We start from the raw sequence: 23,027 nt of genomic DNA on the forward strand, positions 1-23,027 counted from the left end.
GAACTTAAGGCCATCTGAGCTGATCTCTTCACTTCCTTCTTTTTCTTCACTTTATTTACAGTTTGGGTACAAATAGAAGGAGCAGAGATGAGGCTTGGGAGGTAAGCTGAGAACACATTCTGAAGGATTTATTTATTTTTTAAAGATTTTATTTATTTATTTGACAGAGAGAGAGAGAGAGAGAGCACAAGCAGGGGGAGTGTCAGGCAGAGGGAGAAGCAGGCTCTTCACTGAGCAGGGAGCCTGATGCGGGGCTCAATCCCAGGACCCCGGGATCATGACCTGAGCGCCCCCATTCTGAAGGGTTTAAAACCAAGAAAAGAAGTTTGGATTTCATTCTAATTATGATGGGGAGTCACCAAAATTTTTAAGCGAGAGAGGGACTCATGCAGATTGGTACATCAGAAAAATGAGTCTGGAAGCTGCATGAAGAATGGTTTGGGGTATGGGACTTGAGGGGCTGGAGGGAAAAGCAGAAGGCGGAGACCAGTTAGGAAAGTTGTGCAATAACCAGTAAGGAGATGACAAGAGCTTATATTTACATGGAGGCAGCAGCAGGAGGATGGAAAGGACGAGAGAGTTTCTAGGCAAAATCTACAGGGGTGGGGCTGAGCAGACGTGATGGAGGAAGAGTAGCCACCGATGCCTCCTTTAAATATCTTGGTCTAGGGGCACCTGGGTGGCTCAGTCAATTAAGCATCCAACTCTTTCGGCGCAGGTCATGATCTCAGGGTTGTGTTATTGAGCCCCAAGCCCCGTGTTGGGCTCTACGCTCAGTGGGGAGTCTGCTTGAGATTCTCTCTCTGTCCCTCCCACAAGCTCTTGCATGTGCTCTCTCTCTCTAATAAATGAATAAATCTTTTTTTATTTCATTTATTTATTGGAGAGAGAGAGAGATCATGAGCAGGGGAGGGGTAGAGGGAGAAGCAGACTCCTCGCCAAGCAGGGAGCCTGATGCAGGGCTCCATCCCAGGACCCTGGGATCATGACCTGAGCTGAAGGCAGATGCTTAACTGACTGAAGCCACCCAGGTGCCCCTAAATGAATAAATCTTTAAAAAAATATCTTGGCCTATAGCTTGGCTTCTTCTTATTCTTTTATTTATTTTTTTTAAAGATTTTATTTATTTATTTGAGAGAGAGAGAGAGAAGGAAGAAGGTCAGAGGGAGAAGCAGACTCCCTGCTGAGCAGGGAGCCCGATGCGGGACTCGATCCCGGGACTCCAGGATCATGACCTGAGCCGAAGGCAGTCACTTAACCAACTGAGCCACCCAGGTGCCCCTTCTTATTCTTTTAACCTACGGTCTCTTATGTCACTGTTGGTTTCCCTCTTGGTCCCTGCTCCTTTTCTTTTCTCTGTGTCTCTCTTTCTCTGGGGTTCCTTTTCCTTCCTGTTGTCTCTTTCTGCCTCTCTAATGGTAGGAGCTGATGGACTAAGCGAACTCAGTTATATTAAAATATAAAACAGTGTTGCAATTAACGATGAGAAACCAAGAAAGGGAGAAACTTAGGTCAGAGGAAGACAGGCCATTGAGGAACAAAAAGGGGAAGGTGAGAAAGAGTGACAGGGAGACATGAGAGACAGAGAGGAAGGAAGGGCAAGAACTGGGCTGAGGCTCAGTGTCACAGGCGTTTGTGATGTGCTGAAGGACGCTCCTTGAGATGGGCCAATCTTGGTTTCAATCTCAGTTTCGGAGGTTGTGTGAAATTCAGTTTCTTTCTTGGAGAGGCCAGCAGTTGGTTTGGGGCTTTCCCTGGGTGGGAGGGGTGATGACTAGAGTCTTGTGCCCCAAACTCAGGGAAATACAGTCTCTACAGTGGGCTTTGTGGAGAAACTAGTGAAATCTCTGAGGCCTCTAAATGAGATTGAAATGACATTACCTTCAAACTTGAACTTAGCCTCAAAACCTATATTGCGATTTAATACTGACTTTGACCCTAACTCAAATTTAACCTCAACCCAAATCGTAACTCAAACTACCCAACCCTAACCTCAACTCTAAGCACATTCCAATAAATAAACCTGAAAATAAACTTATCCTCTAAACTAAACCAATCTTGTTTCCTACAGCTAATTTTGAAATCAACTCATCCCCACCCCCGACTCTATAGTTAAACCTGACTCTAAAGGTAAGTCCAATCTAAGCCACAAATCTAAAGATGAGCTTTCTCCTGTTTTATCCCCTTATTCATCCATGTCTTCGTTTAAGAAGGTTTTTTTTTTTTTGCCCCCATTTAAGTTTTTATTGGGTGCCTACTATGTGCTGGGCACTGTTCTAGGCAATAGGGATATACAGGCAAACAAATCAGACATCCTCGTAAGGCAAGGCAGAAAGGAAATACACAGAAGAAGTCAGTAAGTAGTGCTATGAGGAAACAATACAGGGCACGTGAGGAGTGGCAGAGAACTACCTTAGACACAGTGGTCAGGAGGTCCTCTCTAAGTGGCATTTAAGCTGAGCCCCAAATGACAAGTAAAAGTGACCAGGTGAAGGTGTAGGGGAGAAGCATTCCAGGCAAAAGGAACAGCGACTGCAAAGCCTGGAAGGTAGAAATGAGCTGGGGGTGTTGAGGAACAGAAAGGAAGCTGGCGTGGCTGGAACAGAGAGAGAGTGGGCGCGGGGGGGGGGGGAGATGAGGTCAGAGAGAGGAAGCAGGAGCCAGATCACGCAGGACCGTTCAAAGAGAAAGAAAGCATCTGGCTTTTATTCAACCATGGGGAGACTGGAGGGTGTCAGAGTGTGTGTGTGTGTGTGTGTGTGTGTGTGTGTGTGTGTGTGCGTGTGTGTGTGTGTGGAGGGACGGGGGCAGGAGGAGGAGGACAGAGAGGAGTGAGGCAGAGGTGATTGGATTTATATTTTTGTTTTTATTATTTTTTTAAGATTTTATTTATTTATTTGACAGAGAGAGAGAGAGCACAAGTAGACAGAGTGGCAGGCAGAGGAAGAGGGAGAAGCAGGCTCCTCGCTGAGCAGGGAGCCCGATGCAGGACTCGATCCCAGGACCCTGGAAGCATGACCTGACCCGAAAGCAGACGCTTAACCCTCTGAGCCACCCAGGCGCCCCGGATTTATGTTTTTAAAAGATCCTGTGTCTAGGGCGCCTGGGTGGCTCAGTCAGTTAAGTGTCTGCCTTCGGCTCAGGTCATGATCCCGGGGTCCTGGGATCGAGCCCCGCATCAGGCTCTCTGCTCAGCAGGGAGCCTGCTTCTCCCTCTCCCACTCCCCCTGCTTGTGCTCTCTTTCTCTCGCTCACTCTCTCTTTCAAATAAATAATAAAATCTTAAAAAAAAAAAAGATTTTGTCCAGACTGGATTGTAGGAGGAAAGAATGAAAGCAGGGACATCAATTAGGAGGCAATGGCAGCAATAGGAGAGAAGATGGTGGCAGCCATGAAATTGGAGAGAAGTAGACAAATGTGGGATATATTTCAGGGGTAGAATTGACAGGACTCGATGATAGATTGGATGGATTTTGGGGGGCTGGATGATAGGGAAACTGGGAGGGACGTGGATTCCGATGAGGTGGGAGAACCAAAAGTTCAATTTTGAATATGTTAAGTCTAAATCCATTGGGCAGACATCCAAGTGGAGATGACACTTGGCAATTGGATAGGAGTCTGGCTTTCAGAGGCAAGGTCAGAGCGAGAGAGACAACATTGGGAGTCATCAGCATGAAGATGGGCATTTAAAGCCGTGGAACTAGAAGACATGCTTTGTCTTGTGCATCCCCCTAACACCTCCTTCCGGGTATTTATGGGTTTCTTTCCATCATAATAAATGCTATGTACCTTCCATTCTAAATTCCAGAAAGAGCAACCTCCTGTTTCCAGAAGCAAAACCCTCCAGTCTTTTTCTTCTTCTCCTGAACTCTCACTGGGATCTAACCTCCATGGATTAGACTCCTTACCCCACACGACACTTCTACCAATCCATTTCACAGTATGCTGTGGAGCTCCTCATATATTCAAATTCTCTGTCTCATTTTTGGAAGAGTCTTCCTCTGGCACTATGAAACCTGGATTTACCCTAATGTTGCTCCTTTTCTCTTTGGTGAAGGCTGCTCTTCCTTCTCTGCAATCACAAGGGGCAGGGGGCAGAGGAGAGACCACTGTCCAGCACCATTGGTAACCTCCTTTGCTTTTCTTGAAGCCCAAGCCTTTTGCATTTGCCATGCGCTTCCTATCTGCACAGCAGTCTTTTCCACCAACATCTTTATCACACTCTTAACAACTTTATATCTAGCTCGGTTTTTCTTCATATCTCATCCCCGCCAACGTCTTTAGAGACTTCAAAACCACACAGAATGGTCTCACACTGTCCTCTCAGTGCTTCAACTTTCTCAGTTACAATAGCTTTCCAGTCTCTTTCCCTGCTCCCGTTTAAGCACCCCTGAGCAAGGTCATATCTCAGACCTCAGCATCACTTGGAAGGGCTGCATCTTTGAGATCTTGAACTCTGAATTTTCCCTCTCACAACCACCACTCACTTTTCACCCCCCCCACTCTTTCCTCCCATCAAATTAGTTCTCCATTCTCACCAAGACTTCCAACCCCTCTTCTTTCCTTGTTTTCCTTGTCCATCTGGTTTAACTTGCGTTGCATGGTCAAAAATTTCAACTACAGGGCGCCTGGGTGGCTCAGTTGGTTAAGCGACTGCCTTCAGCTCAAGTCATGATCCTGGAGTCCTGGGATCGAGTCCCACATCGGGCTCCCTGCTCAGCAGGGAGTCTGCTTCTCCCTCTGACCCTCTTCCCTCTCGTGCTATCTCTCATTCTCTCTCTCTCAAATAAATAAAATCTTTAAAAAGAAATTTCAACTACATTCACTAGCACTTTTTTTTTTTTTGAGAGCGAGCGAGCAAGTGAGCAGGGTGGGGAGGGCAGAGGGAGAGAGAGAGTCTTAAGCAAGCTCCACGCTCACGACAGAGCCCAATGTGGGGCTTGACTTCAGGACCCTGAAATCATGACCAGAACTAAAATCGATAGGTGCTTAACTGACTGAGCCACCCAGGCAGCCCTTCACTAGCACTTCAGAATCACTTGGTGTTCTACCAAGACAACCTTGAAAAACTTGGATTTGGGTAAACTCAATGGTCTCATTCTTGGGGCTTTCTCCTAGGTTGCCACACATGGCAGGAGAGTCATGTCACTAGAAGAGGCCTTCTGTTCCTCCTGGCCATCTAACCTGAGAGAGCCCTCAGTAGTTCTCAATCTTTCTTTCTTGATTCCCTGTTATAGTCCTGCAGGGGATGTTCTAAATCTCTGTGCCTCTTACACCTCAACTTTACCCCTTTACTCTCAGTTGGTGAAGCTGTCCTGTATTTCATTGAACTTAAGGCCATCTGAGCTGATCTCTTCACTTCCTTCTTCTTCACTTTATTTACATTTCATCTTTTTTTTTTTTTTAAGATTTTATTTATTTGACAGAAAGACACAGCGAGAGGGAACACAGGCAGGGGGAGTGGGAGAGGGAGAAGCAGGCTTTGCTGAGCGGGGAGCCCGATGCGGGGCTCGATCCCAGGACCCTGGGATCATGACCTGAGCGGAAGGCAGACGCTTAACGACTGAGCCACCCAGGTGCCCCCATTTCATCTTTTTTTAAAAAAGAAATTTGAATACAACTTGTATTTTATTTATTTTAAAGATTTTATTTGAGAGAGTAAGAGAGAGCGAGCGTGAGCACAAGCAGAGGGAGCAGCAGGCTCTCCATGGAGCAGGGAGTCCGATGTGCGACTCGATCCCAGGACCCTGAGATCATGACCTGAGCCGAAGACAGACGCTTAACGACTGAGCCACCCAGGAACCCTCTTTTTTTTTTTAATTTAAATTTATTTTAAAAGATTTTTTTCATTTATTTGAGTGAGCCAGAGAGCATGAGCTGGGGGAGGGGCAAAGGGGGAGGCCGACTTGGGGCTGAGCAGGGAGCCCGATTCGGGGCTCGATCCCAGGACCCTGGGATCATGACCTGATCCAAAGGCAGATGCTTAACCAACTGAGCCACACGGGTGCCCCATCTTTCTTTTCTTTTGACTCCGAGAAGGACTCTTTTTTCCTGTCCAAGGCAGATCCTTTGTGCTCTGTATTCCACTTCCTGTGTCTTTACCATATTCTTTCCCACCTCAAATTTTCAGTATCTTTCTCTCCTCGTGCGCCATGCTTTCATTTTAAACATGTTCAATTTTTTTTAAAAGATTTTATTTATTTGACAGAGAGACACAGCGAGAGAGGGAACACAGGCACGCAGAGTGGGAGAGGGAGAAGCAGGCTCCCCGTGGAGCAGGGATGCGGGGCTGGATCCCAGGACCCTGAGGTCATGACCTGAGCCGAAGGCCGATGCTTAACGACTGAGCCGCCCAGGCGCCCCGTTCATTTCTTGAAAATAAAAAAATCCTTCCCTGGACTGTTTTTCTCTCTGCCATTTCATCTCTCACCTTTCTTTTCTGTGTGATGTCTCAAGAGACTAGCCCCCTAAACTACCCACTTTTTTGGGAACTGGTAACATTTTCCTCATCTGTAAAATTCGTGGGTTGCACTAGAGATGACTCTTAAGTTATCTTCCATAGTCATTATTATATGACTTTGTACCTACCACCTCCCTTTCCTCACCTCCCACTCATTCCTCAACCTATGTAAAGTGATTTCTGCCCCTCTGGTAAGTGGAAACTGTTTTCTCAAAATTTGTAATTGTCTAGTTCCTGAACCCAAAGAATCTTTCAACCTTCCCCTACTAGGCCTCTTTGAAGCATTAGATGTGGCTGTCCTGTCTCTGCTTGGCACACCCCTCCCTTGCCCTACTTCTCTGACCACTTCCCCACCTCCCTCCTTTATTGATTCCTCTTGCTTCGACCATCTTCAGGGGCTCTTCTGGTTACTCTCTCTAGGGGATCCAGTGCACTTCGAGGCCCAATCTCCATTAGGAAGGGAATGATGCCCGAATCTACCCCTCCAGCTCACACTTTTCTCTTGAGCTGTGGACCTGCTTGCCAGAAATCTCCACCTGTTATGCTAGCACCTCAAACTCAGCAGGCCTTCTTTGAACACTTTATTACTCTAGGCAGGTGCACCTCCCATTATTACCTGTAGTTGTTACTTATATATTGTTTATCTCATTAGACTGCAAGTTCTATGAGGGCAGTGACTTTATATTTCTTTTAAACCTTTTGTCTAGCAGTGCCCTGCTCCTATCAGGTGCTTAATCAAAATGCATTGCCTCAGTGTCTGAAATTGAATTCCTTATCTTTTCTCTCAGCTAGGTGTCTCCTTCTAGGCTTAGGGCATCATCTTTCTAATCCCCTAGGAACAAAATTCAGGGTCATCCAAGATTCCTCTTCTTCTAAGATTCCTCCCACCGTCCCATCAGTTGTGCTAATGACTTATCCTCTCAAAGTTTTTAAGATCTGTTCCCTCCTTTAATGCTATTTGGAGTTACTCGGACCTAAGTGAAAGCACACGTTTTGGAGTAAGATGCGCTTAGTGCTAATCTGCTACTTTTTACCTGTGTGGCCTTAGGCAAGTTCAGTATGTTTAGAAGCCCCCTCCCTCCCACCCCCGTTTCCTCTTTATAAAGGAGATCCACCACCCACCTTCTGAACAGTTGTTGGCAGGATTACTCCTGTTAGGAAAGGGCTTGACATGGCAGGGATGATCGTTGTTTTCTTCTTTACTCCTTGTCTGTAACCCCTGCAGCACGCTCCTGTCCGCCCTCCCCCCCCCCCCCCCCGCTTCTGCACGGCTGCCACCAGTGCTGCGGCACACAGGAGGAGGTCCTGGACCCTTTACCTTGGCCTCCCGCGGGCCTCTCTTCAACACCTGCTCACTCACACCTGTGCTTCATCTACCTCAGGACACTCGTCTTTTCCTCAATATACTGTTTTCTGACTCCTGGTCTCTGCTGAAGCCATTTCATTTGTCTATGGAGCCTTTCCCGCCACCTCCACCCATAGAAATTCTGCCCACTCATCAGCACCAGTCAAGTGCCCCCTCCCCCTTCTGTACCCACGGTGTCTTACTCTCTAATATTTACTCAGCATCATGCCCTGAATGACAATTAGCTGTGGGCCTTGCCTTCCCTGTTGGACTGCAAACTTGCAGCAGTTTGGATTTATCTTTGGGTTACTTGTTGCTCAGTTGAACTACACTGAATAGAGTCCCTCCCAGATCCTTTTCCCAATTTAACTCAAACCGGCCCCAAGCTCAATCCCTCAACTGACCCTCTTTGATCTCACTAGTCTTGTTCCCTAATCCTGTTTTCCTAACTTAACCCCAATGCATCATCCTTCACTGAGAATTGATTCCTCATTCCAGCTCTCGAGAGCAGATACACACATTCACACCTCCCCAGGGTTTCATGGTAGGCACTGAGTCATCCCTTGGGGATCCCTGGGCCCCCCTCCCTGCCCCCACCATGGTGGACAGGATGCCTGCTGCCTGGCCCCGGGGGGTCAGAGGAAGCCAGGGCCTCTAGGGCTCAGTATTTTTATCAGCCTAGGAAACAAGACACACAGAAGCGGAAACCCTGTGGTCAGAGAAAGTGAACAGCCCTCACTCAGGGGAACCCCCAACAGGGCTGGGGGCCAGACACACCAGGCAGGGATGTTGAAAAGAGGGAGGTTTGGGGGCCAGGGATCAGGGCTTATTTTGCTTTGGTTTTATGTAACTCTTGCAGAGGGGAAATGATGTGCTTCAAAACCAGAGAAAACTGCTGGATGGAGGAGCAAATCTGGGCGCCAAAGGTTTCTATTGCTTACCTCTCAACCCCCAGCTTAGGGATCCTAACCCCAGCTCCCCCTAACTCCACAGCTGGGCTCTTTGCATGCCACTTCCGAAACCTCCGGCCTGTGAGAGGAACCGGACGCCTGGGCTGCTCACAGCTCGCAGACTCTTCTCTGAATCACAGCAGCTTCCTCTCACAGATCTTTCTCACCAGCCCTTCCTCCTCCAGACCCTGACAGCTGCCTGCTCCCTGGGAGGCCTCGGGGCTCTTGGCTGTCTTCTCCCAGGGTCTCATGCCCGCCCCGTGTTCCCCTGCTCCCGCGGGCTTCCCTCCCTCTCCTCTACCGCCCTCAGGATTCTCTTGAGTAGACCAGGGCTCCAACCCTAAAAAATTCGTTTCTGATTCTTAATATTCTCTGATGTAGACGCGTGCAGACCGCACACGCCAGCACATGCCTGTAACTCTTTGCTTTTTGCGGAGTTCCCTGTTGTGTCCTGGGGGACGGCAGTGGGGTTTGGTACTGTCTACAACTTCCTCTCCCGGTTCTGGGGAGCTCGAGTGGAGCTCGAGTATGGAAGAGTGAAAGGGATGGCACCAGACCCTCTCCCTCCGCCCCTCAGGACCTCTTCCTCAACTTCAGGAAAAGATGCCTCTCTGGAAGGCTAGACTGCCCAGAGAGGAAGCCCAGGTGTGGGATGGGGGCAGAAGCTGGCCAGGACTGCGGCCCTGGAGGAGAAGACATAGGACTGAGGAGCTAGCGGGGAGATAGCCTTGGGTGTGGATCCCTGGTTGCCCAAGAACAGATAACCCAGGTTACATAATTTGGCTCTTTCCACCTCCTTCCCCGGCTCCTAATTTTAGCAACCGAAATTCCACTCCCCCACAGGGCTCTTCCTCTGTCCATTCTGCTTCTATCCCATCCTCCCACAACCTCCTCATGGCCCCCAGCTCCAGCTGCCCCCAACTCAGATCATTCAGTGACTCAGCAAAGGGAAAGCCCTGTGTTGGGGGAGGGAGTGTTAAGTGGGGAGGAGGATGTGGTTCTAGCTGGGGAACTGGGGAGAGGAGGGAAACTGGTTTTGTTCCCTTTTTCGTCTCTGTTCACGTCTATTTCTCCAGTCACTGACAGCACAGTGGAGGAGCCCGGCGCAGGGAGTGGAGACTGGTGGGCAAACTGGGTCTTCTTAGGGCTGCCTTTGCGGGTGGGCAAGCAGGGCCTTCTTGGCTCCAGCTGAGAGCCCAACTCGGTGTGTGCGTGTTGCAGGTGTGTAGGAGCTGCAGATTTTGGCGGGCGGGGTGAGAAAGGAGAGGTCATGTATGATGAAAACCACAGCAATGGAAAAAGGCAGAGGAGACACCGGGAGTGAGATGTGGAACCAGGTCTTATTAGGAACTGGAGGAGTCAAGGAGCAGTGGTGGTGGCCCATATCCTCCCCACTCCCACTCGTTACAAGTCTCGCTCCCACCCCATACCCTTCGCCGTGCAGCATCAGCCTCTTCCTCGTCATCCCCATCCCTGACCGTCCCCTTACTACTGCCCTGCCTCTAAGGCTGCATTCCCTGCAGTTTCTCACTCTTTCCCTGGGGTCACTTGAGGGCCTCCGCGTGGCGATTCAGGGCTTGAGAAAGGGCCGTCACGGCCCCCATCACGCGGCCCAGCTCCCAGGTCTCAATCTGGCTTCGGAATCGCTGCAGGAAGCGGTCAGGGTGCCAGCGGACCTGCTGGACCCTCAAGTACCTCCTCAGGGCCCCCTGTTCCTCCAACGGGGGGCCCCTGGCCACCAGGGCTGCAGCCATGGCCTCCGGGTCCCCCCCCCCAGGGCAGGGCCAGGGCACATCACCAAAGCGCCAGAGGCTGCCCCTCCCTGCTCCTCTTGGGGGCTCCGCCCTGGGCCCAGCCCTGGCTGGCTCTGGCCCTCGGTCCCCACGGGCCTCCTGCGCCCGCCTGGCCCGGCCCTCTCGCAGCTCCTCCTCCTTGGCCCGGGCCCGCTCTTGGAAGCGCCGCTGCTCCTCCTCCTCCTGCCGCGGCCAGCTGTGACTGGGACCCGCAGCCCGGGCCGGTCGGCAGGCTCCCTCTGCCCCGCACTGCTGCTGCCGCCGCCGCCTCTGGGCGCCCTCCCGGGCCAGGCGGTCTGACCAGGCTGAGAAGGACTCGGGCTCCTGGGCCTCATGGGAAGCGTCATCTGCTTGGGAGGGCAGGATGGGGGTGGCCGGGGAAATGCTGGGAGGAGGGGACAGGCAAGAGGGGAGGGCGGTATAGAGGATGGGGGTACAGGAGGCCGGCGGGAGCACTCGTGCGGCGGGCACCGGAAAAGCGGTCAAGGGGAAGAAGGGCAGCTATGCATGGGAATGGATTCCTCACCTTCAAACCTCCCGATGACCTCCTGCCACTCATCCTCCAGCTCTCCCTGCAGCTTCTGCCTCCATTCCCGCTCCTTAGAGGCCTCGTCCTCCTCCTCCTCTTCAGCAGAATCCCAGGGGGGGCCCCAGCCCAGAATCTGCCCCGGGGTCTCCCCGTCCTTATTCTTTATTCCCATAGCAGAAGGGCAGCGACTCAGCAGCGGCAGGAAGAAGTCCGTGTAGGCTGTCGGGAGGGCAGGAAGCAGGAATTAGCTGGGACCCCCCACTCCTTGGCACAGCCGCCATCCTGAGTCCTGCTGGTCACTCACTCCCTTGGTCTTAGAGCAACGGAAAGGGTTGCCCACACGGAAGCCTCCTGGGTATTAGGAAATCACGGTCACTGACAAATATTTACTGATAGTTTACCACATGCGTGAGAGGCGTGGTAGTTTAAAATATTCTGATCTGGGGGCGCCTGGGTGGCTCAGTCATTAGGCGTCTGCCCTCGGCCCAGGTCATGATCCCGGGGTCCTGGGACCGAGCCCCGCGTCGGGCTCCTTGCTCTGCAGAGAGCCTGCGTCTCCCTCTCCCACTCCCCCTGCTTGTGTTCCCTCTCTCGCTGTGTCTCTTTCTGTGTCAAATAAATAAATATTAAAAAATAAATAAAAATAAAATATTCTGATCTGTGTCCCCACAAACTATTTTAGTATCCTAGGAGTTCTACTATGTTAAATGACATTTCCCAGCCTGCCTCCAGCCACCCTGGGCAATGTCACAAACCTCTAACCATGAATTTCATTTTTGGTTTGAAAATAGTGTCGCTTTATAACTCTTAACTGTGTTTCCGACCCAAAGCTATACTTCAGACTGGTAAAATATCTGAACGTTTTACTCTGCACCGTTATAAATGTGCAAATAAATAACAGGAAGCTTTTCACATCGCTTTTCAATAAACTGAGTAAAATATTTTCAGGGAGGGGACTTTCTCTCAGCCAACCTCATACAGGGCATACTGCGAGGGGGTGGGGAGGTACAGGGTCCAGACCAGCAATGAGTTTTAAGCCATGGAAATGTTCCCAGCAGCGAAGCAAGCTCCTTCCAAACTGACTACTGACCTAGGGCAGGAGAAAGGGGCTGAGATAGAGGGTCCCACCCAGGTACTGGCTAACAGAAGGCTGGGAGTAAACAGAAGAGGGACTGATGTTCCCGAACTCTCCCTCCTCCTGAGCCCTGACCTTACTGCATCCGCTCTAGCGTCAGCTGCAGGCCATGCGGACCACTTTACTGCCAACCCAGCACTCTACTCCTGACCAAGCCCACCCACTGCGGCCAACAAGCACCTCTTCCACTCCCAGGACAGAGGAAGGTGAGTGAGGCACCCTCCCTTCCTGTGCACCTACTTTCTCTTCCTAGGGCAGGGGGAAATGGGCCGCCAGTCGTTAAATCTTTACTTTGTGGTGCTGCCAAGTACTGGCCACCTGGCAAAAGGATGGGACAGGGAAGGGTTCTCCTGTCACTACCAGGAAGGTAGGAAGACACAATGGGCCCGCCTTGGCTGGCCAAGGCCCATCGCCCTCACCCATCATCTCTTGGTAGACTTGACTGCTGCCCAGCTCAAACCACGTCAGGATGAGAGGAAGAGAGGACACTTCTCTTTGCCACTGACGTGACCTGTCACAACCCTCCCCACCTGTCCCACCCAGCAAATACCCAGTCCTGTCTTTCAACTGCTTATTCCCCACCATGGTTCACAGCAGGTACGAGGGTGGGTGGGTGTTCAGGCTTGCATAGGAGGTTTTTAAACTCATGGGCTTTAAACATGGTAAGTAAAATATGGTACAGAAGATTCAATAGCCACTAAAAATGATGTTTGTGTGTGAAAAAGCTGGCTACGAAACTATACATAGGATCCAATCACAACCGTGTAAAAGAAGAGGCCAAATCCTAGTTGAAAAAAACAGACTAGAAGGAAATATGTAAAAATCCTAGTCTCTGAGTGGTAGGACTATGGGTGGCTGTCCTCCAATCTTATGTGGTTAATATTTTATTTTTTTAAGATATTATTTATTTATTTGAGAGAAAGAGAGAGAGAGACAGTGAGAGGGAACACAAGCAGGGGGAGTGCGGAGCAGGGAGCCCAATGCGGGGCTCGATCCCAGGACCCTGGGATCACGAGCTGAGCCGAAGACAGATGCTTAATGACTGAGCCACCCAGGCGCCCCTGGTTAATATTTTAATGTGAAAGGGATATAACTAATGTGAAACATTTTTTTCCTTTTTAAAGAGCGAAGAATACATTTAATCACTGTTAAGTTTGCTGTGGTATCTTCCAGTCCTGTCTGGGTGTATAAATGCACACACAGGATGGCTTTCTTCCGAGATATGGAGTCACGCTCTATGTTTTGTTTGGCAACTTGTTTTCACCTAACGGCTCATTTGTACTTTCCCACAGGAGCGTACACAGTCCCCCTCATTCTTTTTTATGACTGTGTAGTGTTCCACCATGTGTATGAAACAAACATCTCCCCACGCCCAGTCAGCAGACTTTGTTTCCAAAAATGTTCGGCCTCCTACATATGTCTTTGTAGACTCCTTACAGTGTTTCTGTGGGGTAGACTCTCAGAAGTGGAATTTCTGAGTCAAACAACATGTGCGATTTTACCAAACCGCTCTCAAATTTGTGCCAACATATACTCCTACGGAGAATATAAGAGCGCCTGTGTCGTCCTTTACCAAGATTATCACCAACCAACCCTTTTAATTTTGCTCATCTAATGATGAAAAAAATCATTTTATTAATGAAATTTTCTTTGTTTTATATGTTTTTTGGCTTTTTCTTTTTTCTTCTTCTTTTTTTAAGTAATCTCTACTCACGACCCTGAGATCAAGAGTCACAGGCTCTGCTGACTGAGCCAGCCAGGTGCCCCTGGCTCTTTATTTCTTTTGTGAATGACCTGTTCATATTCTCTGTCTACTTTTCTCCTAGAAATTATATGTGTAGACATGATAACTCTTTATATGTTATAGATATCAACCTCTTGTGTCAAGTATTTGTAAGTATTTTCTCCCATCTTTGAAAAGTTTTTATGTAGTTAAATCCATATCAATATTTTCTTTTATAGCTTTTGGCTTTACTTCATCCTTAGAAAGGCTTTCTCCACTCTAAGATTATAAAAATATCCTCTTGTGTTTTTTTCTACTATTTTTTTTATTTATCTAAAAAAAGGTATGGGTGCCCGGTAGCTCAGTCGGTTAAGCGTCTGCCTTTGGCCTGGGTCATGATCTTGGGGTCCTGGAATCGAGCCCCGCATTGGGCTCCCTGCTCAGTGGGAAGCCTGCTTCTCCCTCTGTCTGCCACTTCCCCTGCTTGTGCTCTCTCTCTCTCTCAGATAAATAAATAAAATCTTTAAAAAAATGTAAAAAGTATAGTACAATAAGCACCCCTATTCCTCCCACAAGGTATGTTACTATTCCGTAATTTCTGCAACATTATTTTGTCTTAAAGAAATAAACTATCATAGATAAAGCTAAAGCTTTCTCTGATGTTGCCTTCCAAATTTTATTCCCCTCCTCAGAGAAAACTCCTCCCATGAATTTGGTACGCACCCTTCCTGTCATATTTAGGTTTTAAGCAGCTGTAATTTACTTTTTTTTTTTTTTAAGATTTATTTATTTGACAGAGAGAGACACAGCGAGAGAGGGACCACAAGCAGGGGGAGTGGGAAAGGGAGAAGCAGGCTTCCTGCGGAGCGGGGAGCCTGATGTGGGGCTCGATCCCAGGACCCTGGGATCATGATCTGAGCCGAAGGCAGACGCTTAACGACTGAGCCACCCAGGCGCCCCTGTAATTTATTTTTGAGTCAGGTGTGAGATAGGACTCTTCCCCAGATGAACCAAATGCTTCAATGTTGTTTATTAAAATAGCTCACTGCCCTCCAGTGATTTGAAATGCCACCTTCATCATCAATTTAGCAGTACAGATCAACTTCCCAGTGTTCTTTAATTAGTACGTTGTGCTTTTATAGTATTAGGAAAAATCTGTATTAAAAAAAAACTTGAAGTAAACACGTATTTTGTCTTAGTGACAGAAGCACTGGTCTTCCCTTCTCCATAATGAGACGTGATTTCTACCTTAAAGGGATGTTCATATTAACTGGCACGATACATTTTTTAAAAACACCAATATTGGGAAGCTTATATTGAGTGACGATTGACTGAGGCATGGAGGAAGAAAAGGTAAAGTGGGAGGGGGGTCAGAGAGGGCTTCAAGGAGGTGGGCTTATGTTGGGCTGGGAAGGGAGGATAACTTAGCTAAGTGAAAATCAGGTGGATGGGAAGGCAATAGGTAGAGGCAGTCTTGTGAAAAACATGTTTGGGGTCACTGAAGACAGAGCTACGTAGCTGGAACTGCAGGTCTGTGGTTGTGCTATGGTAGGAAAGGCTGGAAAGGCAAATGGAACGTAAATCAGACAGCACAGCTACGTGCCCAACAGGGCCACGGCTTCCTCCTGCTGTGCAGTCTAAGTGAGCAGTGGATGGTAGATGTCTGATACTGTGCTGGCACTGAGCAGAAGTGCAGTGAATGTTACATAAGAAAACAAAACAAAACAAAACAAAATACCGGGCTGGCTTTGGACTTTTTTCTTTTTGTAAAGACTGTGAGAAAATGATCTGTTGTTTCTTAGTGTTCACTAATTCTTGTTGTGTGTAGAGAATAGTTATCGTCTGACTAAGGGATGTTCATGACACACCTTTGACAGCTAAGACCACTTCCCCATGAGGGGATAGGTCCCAAAAGGAAGTTACCAAAAGCCATTCATTGGCATCTCATTGGTAGTGACCACAAAGCCCAGTCAATCCAGCATGAACTGCCTCACCCCTCGCACCTAACTTGGGAATGGGGGAACACCTCCCCTTCCTTAGGGGATCCTGGGTCATTTCATGTGTTCAAAGAACATATTTGCATTTTAAGACCTAATGGTCTCGGGGCGCCTGGGTGGCTCATTTGGTTAAGCGACTGCCTTCGGCTCAGGTCATGATCCTGGAGTCCGGGGATCGAGTCCCACATCGGGCTCCCTGCTCAGCGGGGAGTCTGCTTTTCCCTCTGACCCTCTTCCCTCTCGTGCTCTCTATCTCTCATTCTCTCTCTCAAATAAATAAATAAAATCTAAAAAAAAAAAAAAGACCTAATGGTCTCTAAAGCAGCTCAAAGCTGAATGAGATGGGCCATTCTACCGAAGAGCCAGATGGCCACCTGGTGGCAGGGCTGTCAGGGGAACAGGAGGAAGTAAGGCCTGAGAAGATGTATAACAGGACTTGGGAGGGACCCGAGGGCAGGTCCCCCTTAGGAAGACAACAACCTGTTGGCTAGGTGATTTCAGGCAGTTCCTGAACCTTCTGGACCCTAATTTCCTCATCTGTAATAGGATAACAGTATCGATCTCATATGCTTCTTAGATGTCAATATAATAAAGGAAGGTCCTATGCGAGAGATTTTTATTACTCAAAAAGCCGTAATTGGGTAATGTAAGAATAAAAAGAGCAATACTTTTCATCTGGTAGGTGCCAAACCTATACCAAGTGCTTGCCTCATTTACTTGTCACAACTTCCATTTTAGAGAGGCGAGTTAAAAAACAAAAAATAATAATTAAAAAAAGAGAGGCAGGGGCTCCTGGGTGGCTCAGTTGTTAAGCATGCCTTCGGCTCAGGTCATGATCCCAGGGTCCTAGGATCAAGCCCCGCATCGGGCTCCCAGCTCGGCAGGAAGCCTGCTTCTCCCTCTCCCACTCCCCCTGCTTGTGTTCCCTCTCTCGCTGTGTCTGTCAAATAAATAAATAAAATCTTTAAAAAAAAAAAAAGAGAGAGAGGCAAATTAGGCTCACGGAAGTTAAGTTGCATGTCCCTGGTACACAGCCTGTAGGTGGTAGAATTTGAACTTGGAGGAGGTCTGAGATCTGACACAGGGTTCTCTGTTCTCTTGCCATGTGTAATGTCAGCTGTCAAATTGGAAGCCTACATTTTGCAAACCTCCTCTTTTTAAGTTTTTTTTTTTTTTAATCTGAATATGCCAGCCTATCTCACTATATTAAGAGGAATTAAAGAAAAGGGTTTTTTTTTTTTCTCCTATACGGGGGAAGTTTTTGGGGTGAGAGGGGTTTCTGTTGGGGAGCTGGAAGATGGTGATAGCAGCAGTCAAACTGAGTTAAGGTTGTTCAACCCAACCCAGGGATTTTCCTCTAATGTTCTTACTCTAGAAGGAAAATCTCTAGCAGGGGAGAATCACTAGAGGGTTTTATTTTCCTAAGGGCTATTATCTCTACAGAGCTGCTTCCACTGTCCATAGGTCCCCATCTGAAACCTTCAGTGTCAAAGGTTTTTCAGAACTCAGATGTTTTTGGGATTTGGTAGGGCTGATCTGAAAGTACATCCACTGTATATTAAGTAGCCGGGGAGGGCCTGGGCAGCTCCAGTGACCAAACACATGAATGTTTCTGCAGAGAAATGTACGAACATTGACATCAGTAGAATAAAAACAACTCAGAGATAGTCCCGCTTTAGCTCAGGTTAGGTTTTCTCACCAATCAAGTCTGGTGAAAAATGTTTGACTCTTAGTGTTTTTGAGTTGCAGAGCTGAAGGTAAGGAAGTATGGATCTGTTCATAATAGAAACACTACTGGCCAACATCTACTGTGTGCTAATCACATGCCAGGTGCTCTAATTACGTATTGTGTCAGTTGATTCTCAAAATATACGTGACACCATGGGTGCTTTGAACATGGGTGCATCATTGTATAATTCTATAATGTACCACATAGGATAACACAGTCGTTAGGAGTACAGCGTCTAGGGGCGCCTGGGTGGCACAGTTGTTAAGCATCTGCCTTCGGCTCAGGTCATGATCCCGGGGTCCTGGGATCGAGTCCCGTATCGGGCTCCCTGCTCCACAGGAAGCCTGCTTCTCCCTCTCCCACTGCCCCTGCTTGTGTTCCCTCTCTCGCTGTCTCTCTCTCTGTCGAATAAATAAATAAAATCTTAAAAAAAAAAAAAGGAGTGCAGGTGATCGATCTAGCTAGACTGCCTGGGTTCTAATCCCTGCTCTACCACTTTGTAGCTGGGTGACTTTGGCAAGTTACTTAACTTCTCTGTGCTGTTTCCTCATCTTGAGAAATAGGGGTAATATCAGTACTTATTGTTGTGAGGATTAAATGCTGATTTGTGAGAAGTATCGGGACACAGCAAAAGGTTGTTGTTATTTAATTTTGCACGAGGGCAAACTAAGCCTCAGGAAGTTTAGTAAGTTGCCCTAGAATACACAGCTGTTAAGTGTGGTGCTGGGATTCCAACTCAGGCAATGGAATTGCAGAACCTACCCTCTATCTTACTTTTTGCACAGCAGGCATCCAGTCAAGAGACAAAGTAGCTACTAATCTAGAAAGATGTGAAATTTGAAGTTGCTGTTTTGAGAATGTTGGGTTCTTCAGACAATGGTAACTCAGTAAAGTCACAAATGATTGCCACATACCAACATGGTCAACTAATTACCTTCCCAGGCATAACTAGCTTATCTTTCAATTGTTGGCGTTCATCGCATTCCCGGTCAGTTAGTGGCTCATGACCTTGTTCCCCACCAGGGAAACTCACCATCAGGGCCCTGGCGGGCAGCAGCGTGCAGCGCCGTGTCCCCGTGGCGGTCCTGGTGGGCAGGGTCAGCCCCAAGCCGAAGCAGCAGGCACAGGGCGGGGGCATCGTGGCGGGCACAGGCCCGGTGCAGTGGTGGGGGTTGCCCAGCGTCTACATCAAGGCCTGGGTGTCGCTGGAGGAGGGCCTGGGCCCGGACCAGCCGTCCTGCAGACAAATAACGACGGAAGCGACGCTCTCGGCGTTGGCGGCGGGAAGTGGAAGCCATGGAAGTCTTGGGCTGAGGAAGTAAAAAAAGGCAGCCGTCAGGGCCCCAGCCTTGCCTGGTCCCTCCCCCACCGTCCCTGACATTCCCTCTTGTTCCTCCCTTCGGTCCCCCTTCTTACATCTTCAGCAAGAGATGAGGCCTCTCCTAACTCTCATCCCTTGGGTAGGTTTGGAAAAAATTTTTGAAGGGGGCTTGGGTCACAGATTTCTTAATGTAAAATTTGACAAAAGGATAAATAATTGCTTTGAGGCTCATTAGCCCAGATAATTGTTAATAAGAAACTTTGAAAAAAACAAAGATGATGGGGAAAATTTTTATCAACAGAAATCTGAATTTAAGTCACAGATAATTTCAAGTAATGATCTAGAAACGGAATATGAGGTACCCGGCAGACAGATGTGGAGGCTTCTCCCTCTGGGACCTGGGGGGAGGGGTTACTCATCAGACCTGCCCCCCGCCCCCCTAAGTACCCCCGGAGCCGTAGGACCGAGGCCTGTGTTTAAGACGCTCGAGGAAGGGAGGCGGGAAGGGCGGAGACACTCTAGGCTGGCGGAAATGGCGCAAGCCGAGACGCAGGTAAAGGGCGGAAATGAGCGCGTTACCGGATGTCGTCTCTCTCCGAGGGGACGGGGTGTGTGTGTTTCCTCAGTCTGGCCTCGGTGGGGAACTTGGGAACTTAGGATAAAGGGTCCGCCTGAAAGCGGAAGACTGGACGGTAAACGAGGAGAAGGAGCCGAGCACGGGAGGGTAAAAACGGCGATTTAGAGATTTATCCTCTCCTCCCCCAAACGGGAAGAGAGAGGAGATGGTTCAGAGATAGAAGATGAGAAGAGAGAGAAAACAGGGGAGATAAAGAGGATTAAAAATCATGGTGAAAATGGAAAACCAAAACTAGAACCACAACGAGGTCAAGTACAGGGCCAGATCGGGGCGCCTGGGTGGCTCAGGTCGTGATCCCAGGGTCTTGGGATCGAGCCCCGAATCAGGCTCCCCGCCCCGCGGGAAGCCTACTTCTCCCTCTCTTACTCCCTCTGCTTGTATTCCTCTCTCGCTGTGTCTCTCTCTCTCAAATAAATAAAATCTTAAAAAAAAAAAAAAAAACAGGGCCAGATCAAAAAAGACATGTGTGAAAGACATAAAGAAACAACTATAGGAGAAGGCAAATGAAATGGATGCAGAAATTTAGACTTGGGAAAGATGAAGAAGAGGGAGATGGAAACGGGAGGGAGAAAAAAAAAAGGGAAGAGAAGTAGGAAGAATTTGGGGAAACCCAGCATCCTCTTTTCCCAAAACACGACACATGTTGACTTCCTTACCTTTTCAGCCCATTTTCAACCCCTCTATGCCTCCTTCTCACTCCTCTTTGCCCCTACCCCCACTCCTGGACGTTCCGACCGGGAAAACCCTGCACCTGCTGTGACGGTAGCAGGCAGCTTTGGGTATGGTCTCTGCTGCTCCCATGTGGTCCTTCTGGGTACTGCCAGTGTAGACGTGGGAGAAGAGACAAGCCATCAATGGGAGGATCAGTTTGGGGGAGACACCTGGTGCAGGAGGCTGAGCGGAAAAGGGGAGCACTAAGACCCAGGGTTGGTGGAGGATTGCAGCAAGGAGCTGGTGGAAGAGGAGAAGTAGGCGGTGTATGTGTGTGTGTGTGTTGGGGGTGGGGTGGGGTGGGAGCCATCTGGTACCTTGGTAGCATCTGAAAGAGCATCAGCCATAACGACAGAAATGGCCAGTCAGTCCCAGGGTATTCAGCAGCTCCTGCAAGCCGAGAAACGGGCGGCTGAGAAGGTGGCAGATGCCAGAAAGAGTGAGTCTCCTCTTCTCTCCCTTAGGAGTCTGGAAAGAAAATTGGGGTGGGGGGACAGCAAACATTCGAGTCCCTGGGAAAATCCAAGGCTGGTGGGGAGAAAGCTGGGGCCGGGATGGCTGATTAGGAGGGAAGAAATGGGTGGGTGTTAGAATCTAGCACCTGGTTGGCTGAGAGAAGGCAGAAAAACTTTCTGGAAAGGAATGACCACTACTATCACATTTTGTGAGGGGGTCTACCCCCAACCCTGTCCTTTCTTCTGCTTCCAGGGAAGGCCCGGCGTCTGAAGCAGGCAAAGGAGGAGGCACAGATGGAGGTGGAGCAGTACCGTAGAGAGCGAGAGCAAGAATTCCAGAGCAAGCAGCAGGCGGTGAGTAGTGGGAGAGTTGAGATGGGACCCCAGGGTGCAAGGTGGTGGGTGTATCTGATAAGGTGTGGACAGTGTGACTCTATAAGAAAATAAGGTGGTAAAGGGCTGAAGGGGGCCCTTAGGAGGGACCGCGTTATTGATAAAGATGTGTGATAAGGAAGAGAATCTGAGAGTTTTGAAAGACTTGTACAGCTTGTGGGGGGAATTGCCACCGTCTACGTGGAGTATGATGTCATTTGGGGTGGAAGGCAGAGTTTTATGATCAGGTGTAGTGAGGTAGTGGGGATTTTACAGTCTGTTTTAGGATGAAGTTGCATGTCAAGTCTCAAAGGAAAGGGAATTGTGTTGCTTTCTTTGGTGTCTGGATATTTCCATGGGATGGGGGTGGTTTTGGCAAGGGCTTTTCTTCCTGGCCTTGCTCCAGGATCTTTCTCTCCACCTGCCCGGACCCTTCTTTCTCTGTTTCTGCTTTTGCCTTTCTCTCTTCCATCCCTTTCCCAATCCCCCCAGGCCATGGGCTCCCAGGGGAACTTGTCGGCTGAGGTGGAACAGGCTACAAGACGCCAGGTGCAGGGCATGCAGAGCTCCCAGCAGAGAAACCGAGAACGCGTCCTGGCCCAACTTCTTGGCATGGTCTGCGACGTCAGGCCCCAGGTCCACCCCAACTACCGGATTGCTGTCTAGGATCCACCGTAGGGCCTAACTGTTCCCTTCCAGTTCCCTTCCTCAAAGAAATCCCCCAATCAAAATTACCTCCCACCATCTTCGCTGCTTCTTTCCCACTTGCTCTCCATTCCCTGGAAATTCTAGGGGCAAGATCCAATAATTCTGTGAAACTTAGAAGTTCTCCTGCTCAGATCTGAATCTCCTTATTGTTCTTTAACCTTCACTGGGACCTTGTAAACTCCCAAGTCACCCCTCACGCGACCCCTCTTTGAAATTTGTAGCATGGAGAAGTAGGGATGTGAAAAAACACTTTGGCTTCAGAGCCTGGCAGGCTGAAGTCCCTTTCCCAACCCTGCCACTTGCTGGGACAGGACAAGGTACTTAACCCCTAGTCCAGTGTCCTCCTCTACAGGACTAAAATGATGATGATGATGATGATGATACCTACCTTAGAGGGTTGCTGCAATGATTAGGAATCACTCTGTAAAGAGCCTAGCGTGGTTTCTGGCATCTAGTAGCTGTGATTCAATGAATGGTAGCTCTATGGTATTATTACCACTCCCTGCCCACCTGCCAAAACCTAAACACAGCTGTTTCCTCACATTTGTCAACGGTTCTCTAATTCTACTCAGTCATTCTGTGAACCTAGTAATTCTCTGAAGAATTAGTTCTTCCCTCCTCTCTTTCCCTAGAGCTTTATGATCCCTGAAAAGTAATGAAGACCTCGTTTAGCCTCTCTACTGTGATTCCAGGAAGATGTTGAATTTCTTAGTCTTTCTTTTTGTGTCTAAGTTGGTCTTTCTGTTTATTGGATTCCCCCTTTTCCGATTTCCCTGAAGACCCATGAGATGCTCACTGCTTCCTGAGATCTAAAGTGATGCTATGTTCCCTTGTATGCATGGCCTTCCTTTCTACATCTTGAACACCTTTCCCTTGTAACAATGAAAAAGTTTCAATAAAAAAAAAAAACTGTGGGCAAATCAACTGGTGTGTGGAAGCAGCTTCCTTCATCATTTCTCATTTTCAGTCACTCTCTTGTTTATTTACGTATTCCCCAAACACCCCAAAGGGCTGTTCTTTGAAACTTGTTGGAAAAACAAAAGGAACTAGTGTGTTATTATTTCTCTAAAGTGAGAAACAAATGTGGGGTTACTCGTTGGGAACCCGAGAACTATAGATGGAAACTATAGAGAAAAGCTGCAGTGTAGGAACAAGAACTTTT

The 23,027-nt window shown here is 48.6% G+C and overlaps 2 protein-coding genes across 8 annotated transcripts; one reads left to right on the plus strand and one right to left on the minus strand.

Moving 5' to 3' along the window:
• The first annotated feature begins 9,842 nt into the window (after window positions 1–9,842).
• On the plus strand, window positions 9,843–22,789 carry ATP6V1G2 (ATPase H+ transporting V1 subunit G2). 2 transcript variants are annotated; one of them, XM_088024077.1, is made up of 4 exons: window positions 9,843–9,877; window positions 12,307–12,418; window positions 21,039–21,139; window positions 21,650–22,789. In XM_088024077.1, exons 2-4 carry the CDS (start codon window positions 12,322–12,324, stop codon window positions 21,821–21,823), a joined length of 372 nt encoding a protein of 123 aa, XP_087880203.1. In that variant the 5' UTR covers window positions 9,843–9,877; window positions 12,307–12,321; the 3' UTR covers window positions 21,824–22,789. The 2 variants fall into 2 exon arrangements, with proteins under 2 accessions (XP_087880203.1, XP_027976491.2); XM_028120690.2 differs by lacking the exons at window positions 9,843–9,877; window positions 12,307–12,418 and adding exons at window positions 19,669–19,706; window positions 20,656–20,769.
• Window positions 10,077–20,380, minus strand: NFKBIL1 (NFKB inhibitor like 1). Of its 6 annotated transcripts, none has more exons than XM_028120682.2 (4): window positions 20,276–20,380; window positions 18,695–18,971; window positions 11,075–11,296; window positions 10,077–10,898 (listed from the first exon to the last, which is right to left on the minus strand). In XM_028120682.2, the coding sequence occupies exons 2-4, from the start codon at window positions 18,957–18,959 to the stop codon at window positions 10,300–10,302; spliced, it is 1,086 nt and encodes a 361-aa protein (XP_027976483.1). In that variant the 5' UTR covers window positions 18,960–18,971; window positions 20,276–20,380; the 3' UTR covers window positions 10,077–10,299. The 6 variants fall into 6 exon arrangements, with proteins under 6 accessions (XP_027976483.1, XP_027976485.1, XP_027976481.1 ...); XM_028120684.2 differs by lacking the exon at window positions 20,276–20,380 and adding an exon at window positions 19,430–19,636; XM_028120680.2 differs by lacking the exon at window positions 20,276–20,380 and adding an exon at window positions 19,345–19,634.
• Window positions 22,790–23,027: the final 238 nt, after the last annotated feature.

Source organism: Eumetopias jubatus, unplaced genomic scaffold, assembly GCF_037043125.1.
Source record: "Eumetopias jubatus isolate StellerSeaLion01/CBP00866 unplaced genomic scaffold, mEumJub1_p1.0 scaffold_6, whole genome shotgun sequence".
NCBI classification, from domain to species: domain Eukaryota; kingdom Metazoa; phylum Chordata; class Mammalia; order Carnivora; family Otariidae; genus Eumetopias; species Eumetopias jubatus.